General features: G+C 54.3%; 2 protein-coding genes across 5 annotated transcripts in view; one reads left to right on the forward strand and one right to left on the reverse strand.

Annotated features, from left to right (window-relative positions):
- BRSK1 (BR serine/threonine kinase 1) overlaps positions 1–15,884 on the forward strand; it is an 18,657-nt gene extending 2,773 nt beyond the window's left edge. For both annotated transcript variants that reach the window (XM_059383236.1, XM_059383238.1), the window contains 16 exons: positions 1,454–1,594; positions 5,122–5,238; positions 5,319–5,352; positions 5,436–5,504; positions 8,173–8,319; positions 8,716–8,747; positions 9,012–9,182; positions 9,698–9,795; positions 10,480–10,639; positions 10,852–10,912; positions 11,333–11,702; positions 12,108–12,156; positions 12,253–12,376; positions 13,019–13,217; positions 14,452–14,541; positions 15,292–15,884. In XM_059383236.1, coding sequence (XP_059239219.1) covers positions 1,454–1,594; positions 5,122–5,238; positions 5,319–5,352; positions 5,436–5,504; positions 8,173–8,319; positions 8,716–8,747; positions 9,012–9,182; positions 9,698–9,795; positions 10,480–10,639; positions 10,852–10,912; positions 11,333–11,702; positions 12,108–12,156; positions 12,253–12,376; positions 13,019–13,217; positions 14,452–14,541; positions 15,292–15,449 — 2,020 coding nt within the window. In that variant the 3' untranslated portion in view covers positions 15,450–15,884. The remainder of the gene's footprint in view (positions 1–1,453; positions 1,595–5,121; positions 5,239–5,318; positions 5,353–5,435; positions 5,505–8,172; positions 8,320–8,715; positions 8,748–9,011; positions 9,183–9,697; positions 9,796–10,479; positions 10,640–10,851; positions 10,913–11,332; positions 11,703–12,107; positions 12,157–12,252; positions 12,377–13,018; positions 13,218–14,451; positions 14,542–15,291) is intronic.
- Positions 15,817–20,310, reverse strand: part of TMEM150B (transmembrane protein 150B) — a 5,799-nt gene continuing 1,305 nt past the window's right edge. Inside the window, exons 4-9 of one of the 3 annotated variants that reach the window (XM_059383240.1) lie at positions 20,039–20,098; positions 19,880–19,947; positions 19,494–19,621; positions 17,744–17,927; positions 16,060–16,273; positions 15,817–15,904 (exon numbers count right to left, since the gene is read on the reverse strand). In XM_059383240.1, the coding sequence (XP_059239223.1) occupies positions 16,080–16,273; positions 17,744–17,927; positions 19,494–19,621; positions 19,880–19,947; positions 20,039–20,098 (634 nt within the window). In that variant the 3' untranslated portion in view covers positions 15,817–15,904; positions 16,060–16,079. Of the gene's footprint in view, positions 15,905–15,981; positions 16,274–17,743; positions 17,928–19,493; positions 19,622–19,879; positions 19,948–20,038; positions 20,099–20,310 lie in introns of those variants that run through there. The other 2 variants (XM_059383241.1, XM_059383239.1) reach the window with 2 other exon arrangements.

Genomic DNA, 20,310 nt, shown 5'->3' on the forward strand with positions numbered 1-20,310 from the left:
AGCACCCAGAATTATGTGGGAGGAGGAGGGGGGCCTAGGACGAACAGCCCTGCAGGGAACACTCTCTACTAGATAACCCAGATGTCCTCAACAGGGCCGGTCTTGCTAAGGGCAGCTCCCCGCCCTGCTCATCTTTGCAGAGGCCATGGGGACTTATCAAAGCATGAGGCTCTGTGAATCCTGCTTCTTCCTAGGCCCCCCTCCTCCTCCCACATAATTCTGGGTGCTATATGATGGACACCCCAACAATGGCCTTCTTAGGAGTTCCGATCCATATCTCAAAGCTGATTACCTACCCCCCAGGAAGATGGGAGTGGAGTCCAGCTGCCCAGGGTACAGACAATAGGCCTTTGTCTGGACTCTGGTGACCCAAGGGACAGCTGGGCTGGGCAGCGAGTGAGGGGACAGACCCCTGTTTCCGCCACGCAGTCCCCAGGATGAACTGACACCAGTACCCATCAGATGCTGGGGAGGTTCCCCCAGGCAGTAAGTGGCCCAGCCCCAAGTACTCATGGGAATTGTAGTCCTCAGGCTTCCCCAGGTGTGGCAGCGGGGTGGGGCTTTGTCACCAACTGGTGGAGCTCGCTCTCCCACTCCTCCACCTAGGTAGGAATAGTGAGGGCTCATGGGAGTTTGGGCTTCACATAGGACCGTCAGCTTTCCAAAAGCTCCTAGAAATTGAGCTTTTGTTCCCAGGGGCTGATGGGAATCCGAGTTTTGGCCTCCCAGAGCCAGATGGGATTTGGAGTCTTAAGGATCCAGGTGGCTGATGGGAATTAGGAGTCTATGTCCCAGAGGCTTGTGGGAGTTGGGAGTTTTAATCCTCTCAGGCACTGATGGGACTTGTAGTCTTTCTTAAAAAAACCTCACGGTCGTCAACTTAAATTGGAACACACTTCAATTGTTGTAGCCAGAAATTAATGAGAATTTGTGTTGTTGTTGTTGTTTTTAGTAACTGAGGCTTATAGGAATGAAAGGCTTGGCTTTCCAGAAGCTAATGGGAGTGGGGGAGGGGAGATGTCTTTATTTCCCAGGATCCTGTGAGAACTGAGGTGTTTCTGTCTTCTAGGCGTTATCACAGTTGTCTTACCTGCAGGAATAACTAGGAGTCCAAGTATTGATACTCCTAAAGTCGTCATGGGAGTCTCTGCTGTACAGAGCTTATGGCGGGGGGGCGGGGGCGCTGGGGTGGAGTTTTGGGTTCCCAGAGGCTGATGGACTTGGGAGTCTCTTTTCTCAGGGACTCATGGGAACTGGAGTCTCCTTTTCCCAGGGACTCATGGGAACTGGAGTCTTCTCCTCCCAGGGACTCATGGGAATTGGGATACTTTGCTTCCAAAGGCCAGTGGGATGGGGGTCTTGTGCTGGGGTCCGGGGGCTTTTGAAAAAGAGTCCAGGCTCTTTGGTCCTCCACATGCCCCTTCCAGCCCTCTGCCCCCTCCACGTCCCCCAGGTACCTGGTTCTGGAGCACGTCTCTGGAGGTGAGCTGTTTGACTACCTTGTAAAGAAGGGGAGACTGACACCCAAGGAGGCCCGGAAGTTCTTCCGCCAGATAGTGTCGGCGCTGGACTTCTGCCACAGCTACTCCATCTGGTGAGGGGGCAGCTTGAGGGGAGGCCGAGATGAGCACTGCCCACAAGGCTGACTGGAAGCCAGTGTGGTGCAGCCCCAAAATAAATCTTTATCTCTTTTTAAAAATTGAGATAAAACTCACATATCATAAAATCCACCCTTTTCAAGTATACAGTTCAGGAGTTTTTAGTATAACCAGTGTTGCGCATCACTGCTATGTAATTTTAGAACATTCTCCTCACCCCCAAAATCATCACCTCGTACACGAAGCAGTCACCCCTCCAGCCTCTGACCACCTCTGTCTCCATGGGCTTGCCTATTCTGGACATCTCATGTAAACGGAATCATACTGTATGTGGCTGCCTGTGTCTGGCTTCTTTCTTTCTTTCCTTTTTTTTTTTTTTTTTTAAGATTTTATTTATTTATTTGACAGAGAGAGATCACAAGTAGGCAGAGAGGCAGGCAGAGAGAGAGAGGAGGAAGCAGGCTCCCTGCTGAGCAGAGAGCCCGATGCGGGGCTCGATCCCAGGACCCTGAGATCATGACCTGAGCCGAAGGCAGAGGCTCTAACCCACTGAGCCACCCAGGGGCCCCTGTGTCTAGCTTCTTTCACTCAGCAAAATGTTTTCAGGGTTCCTCCTTGTCATAATGTGTATCAGTACTTCCTTTCCGTGGCTGAATAGTACTCCATCGTGTGGCTGTGCCATACCTCCTTTATCCGTTCCCCAGTGGATAGACACTTTATTGTTTCTCTTTTTTGGTTCTTGTAAACAATACGGATCTGGGAACAATCAAGTACAAGTTTTGATGTGTACCTGTGTTTTCAATTCTCAGGTGCATCCCTGGGGCTGGAATTGTCAGGTCATATGGGGACTCTGCTTAGCCTTTTGAGGAAGTGGCAGACTGTTTTCCAAAGTGGCGGTACCCTTCACCATCCCCACCAGCAGTCCACGAGGGTTCCAATCTCTATATGTCCTTGCCAAAACTTGTTATCATTTGACTTTTTTGATTATAGCCATCCTAGTAGGTATGAAGTGGTATCTTGTTGTGGTTTTGATTTGCATTTCTATGATGACTAATGTTGTAGAACATCTTTTCATGTGCTTATTGGCCATTTGTTTTATCTTCCTTGGAAAAATGTCTCTTCGGGTCCTTTGCCCATTTTTTTTTGTTGTCTTTTTGATATTGAGTTCTAAGAGTTCTTTATTCTAGGAACGAGAGATAGCTCTAGGAATAACTCCTAAGAGATCCCCCCCCCCCAAGACATTATTTATTTGTCAGAGAGAGAGTACAAGCATGGGGAGCAGCAGGCAGGGGGAGAAGCAGGCTCCCTGCTGAGCAATGCAGGACTCCATCCCTGGACCCCAGGATCATGACCTGTGTTGAAGGCAGATGCTTAATCAGCTGAGCCTCTCAGGCATCCCTCCTAAGAATTCTTTATTCTAAGAGCAAATCTTTTTTTTTCTTTTTTTAATTATTGTTTGGGGGTTTTTTTGCTTTTTTGTTTTGTTTTTAAGATTTTATTTATTTATTTGACGGAGAGAGAGAGATCACAAGTAGGCAGAGAGGCAGGCAGAGAGAGAGGAGGAAGCAGGCTCCCCGCTGAGCAGAGATCCAGATATGGGGCTCAATCCCAGGACCCTAAGATCATGACCTGAGCCGAAGGCAGAGGCTTAACCCACTGAGGCACCCAGGTGCCCCTAAGAGCAAATCTTTTATTAACTGTATATTTTTCAAGTATTTTCTTCCAGTTTGTGACATACTTCTGAGTTTGAATTTTTTTAATTCTTTTTTTTTTTTTAAGATTTTATTTATTTATTTGAGAGAGGGAGCATGAGAGGAGAGAGGTCAGTGGGAGAAGCAGACATTGGGAGACCAACGTGGGACTCAATCTGGGACTCCAGGATCATGACCTGAGCCAAAGGCAGTCGCCCAATGAACTGAGCCACAAGGCACCCCCTTTTATTTTTTAATTTTTTCAAAGTTTTTTATTTAGCTAAGTGATCTCTACGCCCAACATCGGGCTCGAACTTATGACCCTGAGATCAAGAGTCACAGATTCAGGGTACCTGGGTGGATCAGTTGGTTAAGTGTCTGACTTTGGCTCAGGTCATGAAATTGTGGTGCTGGAATTGAGCTCCGCATGGAGTCTGCACCCAGCGGGACATCTGCTTGTCCCTCCACTCCCCCAACTTGTGCTCCCTCTCTGTCTTCTCTGTCAAATAAATAAAATTTCTCAAAAAAAAAAAAAAAAAAGAGTCGTATGCTCCCCAATTGAGCCAGCCAGGCACTCCACTTTTGTTTTTATAACAATGTTTGGTGAAAAGCAAGTTTTACATTGCGATAAATTCAAGTTTGTCATATTTTTTCCTTACCGTTTGTCTTTTCTGCCTTATCTATATAAATCTTTGTCCCTAAGGCTTCCTCCTACATTTTCTTCTGAAAGTTATATAGTTTTAGCTCTTGTATTCTGGTCTGGGATACATTTCAAATTAATATTTGTCTGTGATGTGAGTCAAGGGTTGAGGTTCCGTTTTTTGGCATGTGACTGTCCATATGGAAAGATCGTCCTTTCCTCACGGAATGGCCTTCAGCTCATCTTTCACCCGCATTTGTTTGCGCTCCTTCCCTCCCTGGGGTGGGGACTGGAGCTGGGGTGGGGGTGGAGGGGCTCAGAGGTAGGGATAAAGCTTGGTGATGGGAAGGCCGCCCATTTAAACTGTCAACACAGGGCGCCTGGGTGGCTCAGTGGGTTAAGCCGCTGCCTTCGACTCAGGTCATGATCTCAGAGTCCTGGGATCGAGTCCCACATCGGGCTCTCTGCTCGGCAGGGGGCCTGCTTCCTCCTCTCTCTCTCTCTCTCTCTCTGCCTGCCTCTCTGCCTGCTTGTGATCAATCTCTGTCAAATAAATAAATAAAATCTTTAAAAAAAAAAAATAAACTGTCAACACAGCCCTATTGTCAAGACCCAGTCAAAACCCTGACGTTACAAGCGCCGACCTCTAGGGGGCAATAGTCAACATATTTAACAACAAGTATGACCCAGTTACTGACCACGTCGGACAGAAGCTAGAATCCTCAGGCCCCACCGCACCCCCAGACATCAACCCTTAAAATTTGAGGGGTTTCCCTCCAGGGACCAGTGACTGGCTTGGGGTGACCATATTCTTTTTATTATTCAGTATGGAAGTATTTCAGTATTTCAATATTGAATAGCTCAACATTAGCCCTCTTTGCTCAGAATATCTCACGTGGTAGATATGCAAATATTTGTGGATAAAATGATACACGGTCCGGGGTCCCCTACGAAATAATCCAGTGGAGGAAGGAGAGAGTGTGTCTAGGTAGAGAAGAGAGAAGATTTGCCCTGAGTTGAAACAGGTGGGGCTGGGGGATGGGTACATGGGGCTTTCTCATGTTCTTCTCACTGCTTGGAGCACGTTTGGAATTGCCCATAATGGTTTTCAGAAGTGCCTCTGAGAGACAGCAAATGGGGCCTCGGCCTCCAGGAGGAGGGCAGAGGCCTGAGCCCCACCTGTCTGTCTCAGCCACAGAGACCTGAAGCCCGAGAACCTGCTTTTGGATGAGAAAAACAACATCCGCATCGCAGACTTTGGCATGGCGTCCCTGCAGGTGGGGGACAGCCTCCTGGAGACCAGCTGTGGGTGAGTGGGGGCCTGGCCTCCGTCATCCCAGGGAGGGGGCGAAAAGCCGGCCAGAGGCTCACACCGCCTCTCTCCCGCAGGTCCCCCCACTATGCGTGTCCAGAGGTGATTAAGGTGAGTGAGCGGGTGGAGAGGAGGGAGGCGTGGGGAGAGCATGGTGGAGAGACCCTGTCATGGCCAGGCCTGTTCCTTTCCAGGGGGAGAAGTATGACGGCCGCCGGGCAGACATGTGGAGCTGTGGAGTCATCCTCTTTGCCTTGCTTGTGGTAAGGTGCCCCTCACCTCTCCTGTCCCACTTTCTAGAACAGCCCTGCCTGGTGGGAGCACAAAACATTAAGCAAGTTCCATCTTTCCCCTCAGGCATTGTCTTCCAAATATTTAACTGGTATCAGGAAGGTGAGAGGCAGGAACCAGCAGACCAAGACCCTGGAGCACCCTTGCCCCACCCTTGCTGTGTGCCCAGAGCTAACCATGGAGTCAGAGCACTGTGAGCTAGTCCAGGGTGTCCCCGAAAGGGATGGGGTAGCCAGGAGCCCTTGGACGGCTTGGGACAGTGACTGTTCTAGGGAGCTTGTTGCAATATGGTAATAACGAATATAATCAGAGCAGACCTGTGAGCCTGGCTCTGCCCCCGGGTCTTTGCGCCTGCTTTTCTCTGTCTAGAACACTCTTCCGTCCTGACCTGTCCTGTTGCTCATCCAGTTCACAACTAGACTTCTCTTCGCTCCCATTCTCCCCCCCCCCCCCCCCATGAGGTCAGACCCTCTAGGGGAGGTTCTGTCCTTCCTGGCGACTCTCAGAGTTACCATCATGTGCTGAGTTGTGAGCTCCTTGTGCGGTGTCCCCTTCTACACCATCAGCTCCCAGAAGTCAGGGCTTTTGTCTCTGTGGGTTTTATTCTGTCGGCTCGCTGTGACCTGAGCTGGCACGTAGTCGGCCCCGTCAACACGCGTGGCGCGAGTAAATGGAAGGTTTACTCTGTGCCAGGCACTGTTCCAAGCACATCACCTCGCACACTTCACTCGAAAATCCCAGAGACGAGAAGTGACTGGCTCGCAGGCACGCTGCTGCACTGCGGCAGGGCTGGGATCAGTGTGTGGTCTCTCATCCAGGAGCCTAGATGACACTGAGGGAACCGAGGCTCAACAGGCACGCCCGGGACTCACAGCTACCCCAGGGAAGATGGGGGACGCCCGAGAGGTGGGCTCAAACAGTCCAGGCCTCCGCCCTTCTGCAGCTGGTGATTCTGGAGCCCATCCAGCTGAGTTCAAAACCCGGCTCCACCACTGTGACCAAGCCAGTCGCTCTCCCTCTCCAGGCCCGTTTCCTCGCCTGCCCAGGGCCAGTAGTTAGGGTACCAGGAGTCACAAGAATGTGATTCCCTAGAATGTCCCCTGTCAGCCTCTTGAGCGGCGCCCCATTACTAGTAGTTACTGTTATTATTACAGCTGACTCTCATAATCGACACATTCCATGTTTGAGAAGCTGCACACTCATTGGGGTTCACATATAGCCTCCCACACTTGGTGTTTCTGAGGTCATTCCCAGATGTGCGCAGAGCAGAGAAAAAGCTGAGTCCCTATCACACGTGTCCCAGCTGAAGAGGCACAAAGCGACCCTCTGCTTCCCTGCCCCACGCCCGGTTTCAGTCCATCTTGTAAACAAGTGTTTTTTCTGTGGTCTAGGGAGTGCCACAGTTTTTGCTTTTTTGCACTGTTTGCTAGTGATTTTAAATGCTCGCGCCCAGAGTACCGTCGTGTGTTCCTGAGGGCAGGCGGGGTGTTTGGTGTTGCCAAGAAAATTCCTGTGCTCATTGAGCGTCTCTCCGGCGTGAGTTAGAACGCTGTTGGCCATGCACGCCGTGGGAACAGATCACCTGCTCATGAGAGGGTGTCTGCCTTATCTTGGGCTCCTATAAGAGACACACAGGGTGGCGTGAACAACACACTTCTCACTGTTCTGGGGGCTGAGAAGTGGAGGTTCAGGGGCAAGGCCAACAACAAACACATGGCCACACTGAAGGAGACAGACAAGAGGAGTCTCATCCAGGCTTCCAGGCCCCAGACCAGCATTGTGGGGCGCCCCTCCCCCTGCTCCCCCACGCCCTGCCTCCTCAGTCCAGAGGCCTCTGACACCAGGGGTAACACCTGGAAAAGCCCTCAGAGTCATGCTGTTACCCCTGCAAGTTTTTGCCCAGCATCATCTCCTCTGAGGCCCCTCCCCCCCGACTCCCTGCTCCCCCCTCCAGCTACCTGCTCACTCTGTTTGTCTCATCTCTCGGACTCCTGCCTGTCTCATCCTATGTGTCCCTTTATTGTTTGCTCTCCCCACTACTCATTCATCAACCGCTGTTTGTTAATCCGTGTGTGCCGGGCACCACTAGAGACAAAGCTCCATGGGGCCAGTGACCTGGTGTTGTCCCCTGCTCCATCCCTCGTGGCCAGATCAGAACCTGGGGGACAGCAGGGGTGCCTGCTTCATGACGAGGCTGCTGAAGTTCCTTCCATCGCTGGGGTCTCGCAGTCTAGGGTGTGAGCTGTAGGAGGGCGAGGGCTGGTTTTGTCCAGTACAAGATCCCTGACCCAAAGTGGATGCTCCCCTTCGGTTGAACCAGTGTGTGAGGATTACCCCTCCTGAAACCAGTCTGGGGAGAAACCTGTTTCTCAGATACACCCTCCAAGCTGCAACCGCAGCCTCTTAAGGCCTGGGGCCTGACTTGTCTGTTGCCAAACCCCTCCTTGCTGTGGGCCTGGAGGCTGTGGGCCAGTTGCTGGACCGCTCTATGCCTCAGTTTCCCCATCTGTAAAGTGAGATGGTCCTAGTCCCCCGTCTGCCAGTGCTTGTGGTAAGGACCACACGGGCGTTGTGTCAAGCGCTTAGGCTCTCGCTGAGACACCCTAAGCTCTGTGTGAGGGGCCTGTTATTTCTCCACAGGGGGCTCTGCCCTTTGATGATGACAATCTCCGCCAGCTGCTGGAGAAGGTGAAACGGGGCGTCTTCCACATGCCCCACTTCATCCCTCCAGACTGCCAGAGCCTCCTGAGAGGGATGATCGAAGTGGAGCCTGAGAAAAGACTCAGTGTGAGTTGGGGGGAGCGGTGGGTCATGAGGACAGAACCCCTAGAGGGACCATGAGAATGGACTTCCAGGAATTGCCTGTCAGTCCTGGGGGCGATGGCTGGGGGCGGGGGAGGGGGAGGTCACTGGATGAGCAGCAGCCCAGGGTCTGCAAATCGCACCCTCCAAACTGGGCAGGTCCTCCACAGGGGAAGGGTTGCCACTGTGCACACAGGCAATGTCCCAGGCCTGTGGTCACAGGTCGTGGTGCCCAGTCGCCACTAGGGGAAGACCTAAGCTGTCATCCTGCCCCTGGGACAGGAGGGGCACCTTTACGGACCCCCAGAGCCACCCCATCAACTTTCCTTGCGGCCCACTGTGTTCACACGACCTCATTTCTGCCTCTCTCCCTCCGCACAGCTGGAGCAAATTCAGAAACACCCCTGGTACCTGTGAGTATGGGACAACTGAGCACCTGGCTCCCTGGGGCAGAAAGGGAGGGGGCCCAAATATCAAGGGTCCCCAGCGGGAGAAGCAGCTGGAGGGTGGGATACCAAGGTTGCTCAATGAGGAGGAGCTAGAGACTCTGATTTCTGGGTCCCAGGGGAGGACACAGGCACAGCAGGGGCTGAGAGCCAGCAATCCTGGGTTTCCAAGGGAGTAGCAGGTTGGGGCCCGGACGCCTGGTACCCCGTAACGTTTCTCCCCCTCCCCAGGGGTGGGAAACACGAGCCCGACCCTTGCCTGGAGCCAGCCCCAGGCCGCCGGGTGGCCATGCGGAGCCTGCCATCGAACGGAGAGCTGGACCCCGACGTCCTGGAGAGCATGGCTTCGCTGGGCTGCTTCAGGGACCGCGAGCGGCTGCACCGCGAGCTCCGCAGCGAGGAGTAAGACCCCCTGCTTCAGGGACGCACACCAGCTGGCTGACGTCCAGCCAGCCGGCCGCTGCGCCCCGACCAGCCAGCGGAGGGCGCGCCCGGGCCTCGCGCACGCGCAGACTCCGTGGGGCGTGGCGCCCGGCCGCTAGAGGGGGCGTGGCTTAGAGTTCCCACGTGGAGCTGTTCCCAGAGCAACCAGGAGGGGGCGGCAGGACACGGGGCAGCGTGGGGAGACTAGATGCTGCAAAGTACCGGTAGGTGGTGAGGCCCACGTGGTGTCCCACAGAGTACTTGCAAATAGCAAGTGCTCGATTATTCGGAACTGTCACGACTGAGTCAAGTAAGGGTCCAATGTGCACCGACACAAAGTCTCACCGTGTCCATGCCTAGGAAGAGGGAAGCATGGGCGCAGATACCAGTGTACCAGGCTCCCGAGAGCCACAGCTACAGGGAGGGGGTGAGACCTCTGGAGTCCAACTCCTGACCCCAGGCCTCTCCCACCCTCTCCCTCCCTTCCCCATCAGGGAGAACCAAGAAAAGATGATATATTATCTGCTTCTGGATCGGAAGGAGCGGTATCCCAGCTGTGAGGACCAGGACCTGCCTCCCCGGAATGATGTCGGTGAGAAGGCAGGGCTGGGGGTCCAGACCCCAGACTCTGGAGCGGGGGAAGGGGCTGCAGGCCTTAGGATTTTGCTTTTGTTTTGTTCAAGATTTTATTTGAGAGAGAGATTTTATTTTTTTATTTTTAAAGTGGGTAAACCTCTGTTTTTTAAAGATTTTATTTATTTGAGAGAGAGAGCATGAGAGGGGGTAGGGTCAGAGGAAGAAGCAGACTCCCTGTTGAGCAGGGAGCCTGATGTGGGACTTGATACTGGGACTCCAGGATCATGACCTGAGCTGAAGGCAGTCACTTAACCAACGGAGCCACCCAGGCACCCCCCCCTTTTTTTTAAGTGGGTAAACCTCTGTTTTTTAAAGATTTTATTTATTTATTTATTATTATTTATTAGAGAGAGAGAGCACCAGCAGAGTGAGGGGCAGAGGGAGAAGCAGGTTCCCCGCTGAGCAGGGAGCCAAATGCGGGACTCGATCCCAGGACCCTAAGATCATGACCTGAGCCGAAGGCAGAACTTCAACCAACTGAGCCACCCAGGCGCCCCTAGCTTCCGGGTTTAGGCTCCCTGACCCGCTCTGTGAACTTGTCAAAAGTCTCCTCTCTGCACCTCCGTTTTCCACCTCTGCGAGTGCCATGTACAGCTGGGTGAAGATGGCTTCTGACTGGCTTGAAACTCTCCGCCCTCAGACCCCCCTCGGAAACGTGTGGATTCCCCCATGCTGAGCCGACACGGGAAGCGGCGGCCCGAGCGGAAGTCCATGGAAGTTCTGAGCATCACGGATGCTGGGGGCGGTGGCTCCCCAGTGCCCACCCGCCGGGCTCTGGAGATGGCCCAGCACAGTCAGAGGTGAGAGCCCCTGGCCCTCCCGTGGGTCCACAGCTCTGGGTGGGTTGGGAGGGGGTTCAGGGTCTATCCCCAGCTCCACCTCAGGGGCCCCTCTCAGGGCCTCAAATCCCCATCGCAAAGGTGTGGAAGGGAAAGGACATCTGAGCCTTGAGAACCCACATACCTGATCTAAAAACAAAACAAAACAAAACAAAAATCTCTCCTGGAAACAGATCCCGTAGTGTCAGTGGAGCCTCCACCGGTCTGTCCTCCAGCCCTCTCAGCAGCCCACGGGTAAGCCCCGATTCATTAAGAAGGGGTAAAGGGGTGAACACTGGACCAGAAACTACAATTCCCAAGAAGTCTTGAGGCATTGCCTCTTTGTCTCTAAAGGGCCCCCAATCCCGTTTTAGAGCATTGCACATTTCCACCTCCGATAGGATCCGATTTTTAGTGTTTCAAGTGTTCCTTTATGCGCTTAACAAAAGCTAATTGAGCGCCTACTGTGTACCAGTCACTGTGCTACAGCAGTGAGCATGATAGAAAAAGTCCCTATCCCCAAAAAAAGGGGGGGGGGTGGAGGCGGGTGGGTAATAATTGGACTACAAGTTCCAGCATGCATCGGGACCCATCTCTGTGAGTATGGGCCTATGGGGTTCCTAAAGGCTCCTGGGAGTTGTAGTCCGCCATCTCACTCGTTTCCCCTCTTCACAGAGTCCTGTCTTTTCCTTCTCACCGGAGCCCGGGGCCGGAGATGAGGCTCGGGGCGGGGGCTCCCCGACTTCCAAAACGCAGACGCTGCCTTCTCGCGGCCCCAGGGGTGGGGGTGCCGGGGAGCAGCCTCCGCCCCCCAGTGCCCGCTCCACACCTCTGCCTGGCCCCCCAGGCTCCCCGCGCTCCTCTGGGGGCACCCCCTTGCATTCGCCCCTGCACACGCCCCGGGCCAGCCCCACTGGGACGCCAGGAACAACGCCACCCCCAAGCCCTGGCGGTGGCGTCGGGGGAGCCGCCTGGAGGAGTCGTCTCAACTCCATCCGCAACAGTTTCCTGGGTTCCCCTCGCTTTCATCGGCGCAAGATGCAGGGTACGGGGTCCCCCAGGGTGCAAGGGCTGGGGGCCTAGATTCCCGTGTTGTGTGAGAAGATGGGGCTGGGAGTAGAAATTTAGGTGTTGGGGACAGGGGGTGGGGCTTTGAGTGCTGGAGGAAGGAGGAGCCTCTCTGAAGGACACCTCCATTCAGTGCCTTGGCTCATCTTATCATTGGCTCATGGCGAGCAAGTTCCACCCTCGGAGGGCGTGGTCTACCTGGAGAGGGCTGGCATCCCCAGCAGGACCACCAGGTAGCATGCCAAGTGGGCTTTAGCTACTGGGAGGTGAATGGGCACTGGGATCTGGAACCTCTAGTTGGAGGGGACTACTGGCCCACGTGCTGGACCCAGGGTAATGGGCAAGTGTTGATCATACTCTCCCCTCCTTCACCGCACGCCAGTCCCCACTGCTGAGGAGATGTCCAGCTTGACGCCAGAGTCCTCTCCAGAGTAAGTCTGACAGGGAAGGGAAGCCAGAGGTTGGAGGGAGGGATTTATTCTCTGAGCCTGCTCCTGACCCACCTCCAACCCTCCCCTTTCACTCAGGTTGGCAAAACGCTCCTGGTTTGGAAACTTCATCTCCTTGGACAAAGAAGAACAAATATTCCTTGTGCTGAAGGACAAACCCCTCAGCAGCATCAAAGCGGACATCGTCCATGCCTTCCTGTCGGTGAGGGGCCTGGGTCTCCCTGTGTCCTGGCCAGCACAAGACTACAAATCCCAGCATCCCCCGGAGTCCACCTCCACTCTGGCCTGACTTCCTCCTGAGGCTCATGGGATCTGTAGTTTTCCATTCAGAGTTGGGTTGGGTCACTATAGGGGCAGGGAGGTAGAGAGGTTTACTGGACCCTGGGGCCTGGAGGTGGTGCAAAGGACACCTCCCTAGCGTATTAGTGAGTTGCTATTCCCTGACCACCAGGTCTGAGATTAGCAGACAGAATCGCTTTTTCCCCGGGGACCTCTGGGTTTTTGCTGCAGGAGCTAGTGGGACTTACAGGTTCTGACACAGATGTGGCAATGCTCACGGAGGCAGAGAAGTTTGCGTCATGTAATTCTGGAGGCTGAGGCTGACCCCTAGATGTGACAGGCCCTGTTACCAGCCTTTCCTCTGATGCCCTTTATAGTGGGACAAGAAAACTACAAGTCCTAGCAGGCAATGGGGCCTCCCAATGGCTTTCCTGTTATTCTTTTCCCCGTAGTGGCTGATGGAACTTGTAGTTCCTTGGGCAGAGGTCTTTGTGGGGTTGGCTATCCAGTCCCTGGAATCAGGTCACTGGAATCACCCCCTCCTTTTGTCCCCTGCCCGTCTCAGATCCCCAGCCTGAGTCACAGTGTGCTGTCACAGACCAGCTTCAGGGCCGAGTACAAGGCCAGTGGCGGCCCATCTGTCTTCCAGAAGCCCGTCCGATTCCAGGTGGACATCAGCTCCTCAGAGGGCCCAGAGCCTTCCCCACGACGGGATGGCAGTGGCAGTGGTGGCATCTACTCGGTCACCTTTACGCTCATCTCCGGTAAGCTTCCCTTGGCGAGACACTGCCTCTACCCTTTGTGTGGGATGCTCAAGACAGCTGAGCTGCGAGAGTGGCCCTGGAGGGCAGCAGGAGGGAGGAGGAGATGGTGCTCAGCTAGTGCTGACCCTATGAGGCCCCTCCTCATTCAGACCTCTGCATTCTGTCCTTCCCCCTTCTCTCATTAACATTTCATGGATTTTTTTTTTTTTTAAGATTTTATTTATTTGGAAGAAAAACAGGTCACAAGTCAGGGGGAGGAGCAAAGGGAGAACAGACTCCCCACTGCGCAAAAGCTCAATGCAGGGCTTGATCTCAGGACCCTGGGATCATGACCTGAGCCAAAGGCAGACACTTAGTGGACTGAGTCACCCAGGTGCCCCTTCATGGACATTTATGATGTTTCACGTGCTTTACGTGCATTGTTACATTGACGCTTCCCAGAGGACTTTGAGGTATTAGTGCTCACCCACTTTACAGAAGAGAAAACAGAGTCCTGTTGAAGCAAATTGACTTGACACAGTCCCACTGCAAACTGAGGAAGCTGGGCTCAACCTAGCCCTGCTGACCTTGAAGTGCAGAGCTGACTGTACAGCCGAAGGGCAGATGGGGCTCTCTGCCATCCCGTGTCATTCCCGCACCCAGAGCAGACAGCACCAGGTGATCACGGCACTTCTTCCTGCTGGGCTCAGCGGCAGCCTCAGAAACTACAGTCAGCCGTGACCGATCAGGAGTTGGCACCAGAGATGGGAGCCACAGAAATGTCTTGCTGCCAGTCCAGCAAGTTCCTGAGCCATGATAGCGAGTCCGATTAACAAGAGATACTTCTGTCTGCTACCTTTGTTAGCAGTTTTAAATGTCACAGTGACCAGCCTGCCACAATGTTAGCCCTAAGATGAAATAAGTTGCATTTTTCCCCCTTTCCTTTAAAGGCTAATATGCAGGACTTCCTCGATTTTAAGATTTTTTTTTAACTTCCTGTTTATTTTTCTTATATTCCTGTCTCTTCGGGGCCTCAGCTAGAAACTAACACGATAAATAGAAAGCCACATCCATCATTATTTTAACTCCAATCTTTCTTAGTCCCATTTGCAAATTGCGGGTTTATAATACCTAGTCCCAACACAGGGCCGGAAATTGAGCCCAAGAGGAGGCAAGTCCTTTGCTGGTTTCCACAGGGTGGAAGGGCCTTTTCTGTCTCTGTCCCCAAGTCAGCCCATCTCCGTATCTCCTCCAGGTCCCAGCCGTCGGTTCAAGCGAGTGGTGGAGACTATCCAGGCACAGCTGCTGAGCACTCACGACCAGCCCTCCGTGCAGGCCCTGGCAGGTGGGCGGCAGGGGTCCGAAGCCATGTGGCCCTCCTTTATCATGTGGGCCAGAGGGGTGACCTGCTGAGCAAGGGCTCCAGGGCTTTGGTCCATGGGCGAGGATCACAGATTCTCAGAGAGGCTGGGGCCTGAGCTCCAGGCCAGGGCACGGGCCATCCTGGCCTGAGAAGCCCTTGTGGCCAGGGAAGGCACCTCCAGGGACCCCCAGAGGGTGCCTAGTCTCTGTGTGGGGTTGTAGAACTTCCTGCTAATGAGGGTTCTGGAACAGTGTTCTGGAGAAGGGCAAGCAGTCCTCCGGGTTTGTTCGGATCCTCCAAACAACCCCCTGTAAGGCTCCCCTGTGCCCTGTCACTAAGGAGCATTCCCCTAACAACCAGGGTAGCAGAAGGAGACCTTTGGCTGTGATCTGGGGACTTGAATGTGTTCTGCTGCTGTGACAAGCTGTCCCTTAGCGAATAATCTCATAGCCAGAGTGTGTGACAATGCCCCTGGAGTCAGACCTCTGGGTCTCACTGGGACTAACTTGGCCCGGTTTCCAAAGCCACGAGGGTTGGAGGGGTCCAGGATATATGACCTGCTGTCCGTGACCTTGCTGGCTCTGGTTGCAAATGGGTATCCTGGCAGCCGTCCCCACAGGCTTCCAGCCCCAGGATGGAGGCCCTTGGCCTCACCACGATGTTGCTGGAACATATTCCTTGGGGTTCAGCAGCCTCGAGGTTCGTGATGCTGCACTGCTTCCTCCTCCACAGATGAGAAGAACGGGGCCCAGACTCGGCCTGCTGGCACCCCACCAAGAAGCCTACAGCCCCAAGCCGGCCGCCCAGACCCAGAGCTGACCAGCTCTCCCCGCCGAGGCCCTGCTAAGGACAAGAAGCTCCTGGCTACCAACGGGACTCCTCTGCCCTGACCCCAGGGGGCCGGGGAAGGAGGGGAGCCCCCTCCACCCCTCTTCCCTGCCCCCCAACTGTGAATCTGTAAATAGGGCCCATGGAGTATGTAGGGAGGGGAGAGACAACAAACCCGGCCTTGCCCTGCAGGGATGGGGCTCAGGGGGCCGTGCCCAATGGGGGGTGGTTCTAGGGGGGACTGAGGGCGGGGGAGCTGTTTCTATTTTATTTATTGATTAATTTATTATTTTATTTATTGATCAATCTCTCTGCGGGGTGGGGTGGGGGAGGGACGGGGGCTGGTTGGGGTGGCTTAGCAGATCCGGACAGGGAAGGCCATCTGTCCTTGTGTCCCCAACTCCTCCTTCCCAGGCCCCCCCTTCCCCGGTTCTCCCCCTTCCCTCACAACCTTCTGTACGGATTTGCTCTCCGGAAGGAATTCTGGTTTCGCGTGACCCTGCCTGCGTCCGTGTCTCTGATTCCGCCGGCGGCAAAAAAAAAAAAAAAAAAAAAAAAAAAAAAAATTAATAATAATAATAATAAATAGCCTTGAGCAGGGATGGCTGGCTGGCCTTGACCTCTCACTTCCTGGGTGGCCCTGATGGCAGCACGGAGGGAGGGGGCCCAGACCTCATCACCCGGGCTACTGTTCACAGGTGAATCTGCAGGGAGGTGGGGGAGGCTGGCGGGGAGCTGAGGTGGCCCGGCTGGAGGTGTAGGGTGCAGCCGTCCAGGCAGGAAAAGTCTACAGCAAACAGGCCGAAGAGTGCAAAAAGCAGCATGGCGATGGCCCACTCGCAGGCGGCAGAGGCCGAGCGCAGCAGCCAGAAGTGGAGGATCATCACTTTACAGCAAGGTCAAGGGCCACACGCAGCAGGAAGGATCCCGGAGCCCAGCCAGGTCACCAGGGCCAGGCGCCCTCACGATGCAGCTGCCTCGCCCTGGCCAGAATGGCGTCTGGTAGGCCACCCACCTCTGCGGCTGCCCTCCTCCCTGGCTGACTGTTTCCCACATGTTTGTCCTGCTCAGACTCGCCCTCCAGGTGCCCCCTGAAATCCTTTTCACCTGTGAACCCACACTCACTCCAAGCTCAAACTAGCAGAGAGGCCCTCTGCTTTCTGAGATCTCTCCCTGCAACACCCTTCCTGCTTCTCGGCCAAGCCAGCGCCCACTCCCTCCTAGATCAGTTCAGACACTATTTCATTCATCCAAGGATTTTTAGGCAGCCCATAAGGTGACATCACCCCTGATCCCATGAATCCTAGAGCAAAGGAGAGGTGAGAGCACCTACACAAGGGGGTTACCCCCAGAATTGGCTTTGGTCCTCCCCCACTCTTATGCTTCCCACGGCTCTCTGTTGCCCCCAGGAAGAAACCAGTCTCCCCGTAGGCTCTTCTGAGCACCAGCAGCCTTCTGGCCTTCCCTCCGTTCTCCCCAAGGAGGAGATGGGTCCCTAACGCTACGTTTATAGCCTCTCCTCTCTCAGGGCACTTTGCCAGTAACAACCATTATTACGATCAAAACAACTCCGTTTGACAGATACAGAAACTGAAGCACAGTGATTTGAGTCACCCAGAGGCACATTAGGTTGGCAAAGAGCATCTGGGCTCCCGTGACTCACAACTGGGTTGGGTAGGATCTTCAGCTAGTGCCAGGCATGTTGGTGAATGGTTAACGACCAGCCCTGATTCGCCGCCTTGGCTAGTTTCTGGCTGTGAACACTCCCATCAAGGCCAGCCAGAGCCTCTAACAGGACAGAACCGGACAAGGAGCGGGGAGGACATGCGGACTGTTCTCCAGAGCCTGCGCAAGCTGCCTCCCTGCCATCCACCGCCAGCGCCACCGCTGGACTCTGTGACACGTCTTGGCCAAGAGACTCCCCCTCTCCGAACCTCAGTTTCCGGTCTTCAACATGATGCCCGGCGCAGGGCAGGTAGTGCCTGCCGCCGCTGGCTTGCCATCCTCCCAGTATTTCTTGGCGGCTCACTGCACTGGTCACCGAGCTAAGCACCTCATGTGCATTACTCCCTTCATTCCTTCCAGTTCCGGGGGCAGCCCTGTTATCATCCACACTGGAGAGCTGCAGGAGCTGAGACACTGAGTCCAACCCGTGGAGTCCTTCCCCCACCAACACCCGGCTAGCACGCAGGGGAGGTGGACTTCAGTCCAGGGTGCCCTTCCCCAAGGCTGACACTTCCCGGGATGCTATTATCCCCAGAAGACTGAGGCGGAGAACAGACTGCATGGAGATGAACCACCCCAGTGGAGGACCACCCCCCACTCCAACCCCTGCCACCGGCCCCAGGAAGGATACTGGTCACCAAGAGGAGGCTGCAGAGGCTGCAGAGGCCCAGACGGAGTGGCCCGATCCAGGGGGCCCCGGGCTGGGGCAGTCTCCTCATGTACCAGACAAGAATAAGCTGCAGCCAAAAGTAGGAGTTGCCCAGGAATAAAGCAAAGAAGGCCCCGACCAGGTGCATGTGCAGCTGGTTCTTTTGCTGCGAAGAAAAGGAACAAGAATTGAAAGGAAGGTAGATACACACAGGTGGGGGGTGAGGGGCAGGGACATGAGAGCTGTGATGGGGGGTCCTTGACCCACCAGCAGACTGGTGCGGCCTCACTCGGGAATACAGGGCCTGGCACATTGTAGACGCTCAGGAAATATTAATGCAATAAAATCTCTCGTTCTCAGCTGGGGTGGCGGAGGGCTGATATTGTCACCCAGGGGCTGAAAAATTGGTTTTGGAAGTTCTTAAAGATTGCAATGGTTTGTGGCTTGCAGATACATAGTGTATGTCATTTAATATTTTCTAAATCTTAAAAGTTTAATGAGGGGAAGTGATGACCAGCGGGAAATGTCTTTAGAAAGCTCCTTATGGGAGCAATATAATAATTTTAAGAAGAGGGGCGCCTGGATGACTCAGCCGGTTGGTTGACTGTCTGCCTTCAGCTGAGATTATGGTCTCAGGGTCCCGGGATGAACTCCTGCATCAGGCTCCCCGCTCAGCAGGGAGTCTGCTTCTCCTTCTATCCCTCCCCCTTGCTCATGATCTCGCTCTCAAAAAGACAAAAATCTTAAAAAAAAATTTTTTTTTAAGAAGTTAAAGTTGATGGGGCGCCTGGGTGGCTCAGTGGGTTAAGCCACTGCCTTTGGCTCAGGTCATGATCTCAGGGTCCTGGGATCGAGTCCCGCATCAGGCTCTCTGCTCGGCAGGGAGCCTGCTTTCTCCTCTCTCTCTCTCTGCCTGCCTCTCTGCCTACTTGTAATCTCTCTCTGTCAAATAAATAAATAAAATCTTAAAAAAAAAAAAAAAAGAAGTTAAAGTTGAGGAGCCCAGGAATAAACGATGGGTGATGAGGCACGATGAGTTATGGGGAATTTTTCTTAGCAAGCGGAAGGCAGTCTCTTAGGCCGTAGTACTTTCATCAGGAGCAGTTAGGAGTCAGAGGCGCCACGGAAAAATTAAATATCAATATACAATCATCAATAGACTCTCTCCAATCATTGTCCCTTCTTTTGTTCTACAAATATCTACTGAACCTCAAGGTGAACAATGTGAGTTCTAGAGTCTGAATCTGGGTTCATTTCTGACCACCACGAACCAGCTGATTAATACAAAAACAAAAACAAAAAATAAAAAAACCCTCTGTTGGATTTGACTGAAAGGGTCTGTCTAGAGATGGATGAAAACCTACACAGGGTAAAGCCTAGCGCCCCGCACGGAGTGAACGCTCCATCTAAGTGGTGAGAATGAGCGGCTCTGAGTAATTTCATTATTAAAAGGGCAAAGGGGTAAGGGACGGCAGTAAATTGCCCCAGTCTTCTGGGGTTCCGTGAATAATTACACCAAGGCCTCCCACGGGGGCCTCCGTTCAGACCTCAGACCGCAGAGGAGCTCACCTCCCTCCCCGGCCCAAGGACCGCAAGAGAAACACAAGTCCCAGAAGGCCGTGCGCAGACGAGCCCCCACAATGAGAAGCCAGAGGCCCCGGGGGGTGCTGGGAGCTGTAGTCTCGGGCTCATCGGCGTGCCTGGCTGCGCTCACGAGCCGACGCCTTCTCACCTGGAAGTTGCCCACCACGGAGGTGGCCAGGGCACACAGGAGCCCCGTCCACAGGATCAGCCGGTTAAACCATTTTCTGACTCCCCAGTCCCGGAGCTGGTGGTAACGGATAATGCAGATCCAGGCGGCTGGGAGGAGAGGGAAGTGGGCCGGCAAGCCGGGCCTGGACTCCTGGGGAGGGGGTGCGGAGAGACTGGGCGTCTAGGGGTTGGGGCCTAACTCCTACATCTGGAGGAGAGGTGGGGGCTTGGATCCCTGGGGCCGGGGCCCCCTTGGCCAGGGTGGGGTAGGAGTAGGGGTGGAGGTAGGGGTGAAGGTAGGGGTGGGGTAGGGGTGAAGATGGGGGTGGGGTTTTCCCCTGAACAGGAAGGACTGAGGATATTTACCCATAGCAGCTCCCATGTTGAGCAGCTGGCTGAAGATGCAGCTCTGAGGGGGGTAAGACCCACAGAGGCTGGGGGAAAGGAAGGATCATCCTGTGGCTCCTCGGAGCCAGGCCACCTCTTCTCCCTCGGAACCCCCTGCCCCGCCAGCACCATAACTACCTGATGTAGGGGAAACCTTCCGTGAGGTTCACAGACCTGTTGGTCACGGCAAGGGCAAAACTGAAGTACAGGAGACATCAAAGTGGTTTTTAACGACAGCTTTTCCTTTTGTTACCCACAGAAACAAGGACTTCTAACTCCCCCCCACTTCAGACCCAGGAGTCCAGAACCCCAATCCCTCCTCCATCAGACCCAGGAGTCCAGGCCCCCAGTCCCTCCTCCCTCAGACCCAGGAGTCCAGAACCCCAATCCCTCCTCCATCAGACCCAGGA

This window comes from Mustela nigripes, chromosome 17 (genome assembly GCF_022355385.1).
Source record: "Mustela nigripes isolate SB6536 chromosome 17, MUSNIG.SB6536, whole genome shotgun sequence".
Lineage (NCBI taxonomy): Eukaryota > Metazoa > Chordata > Mammalia > Carnivora > Mustelidae > Mustela > Mustela nigripes.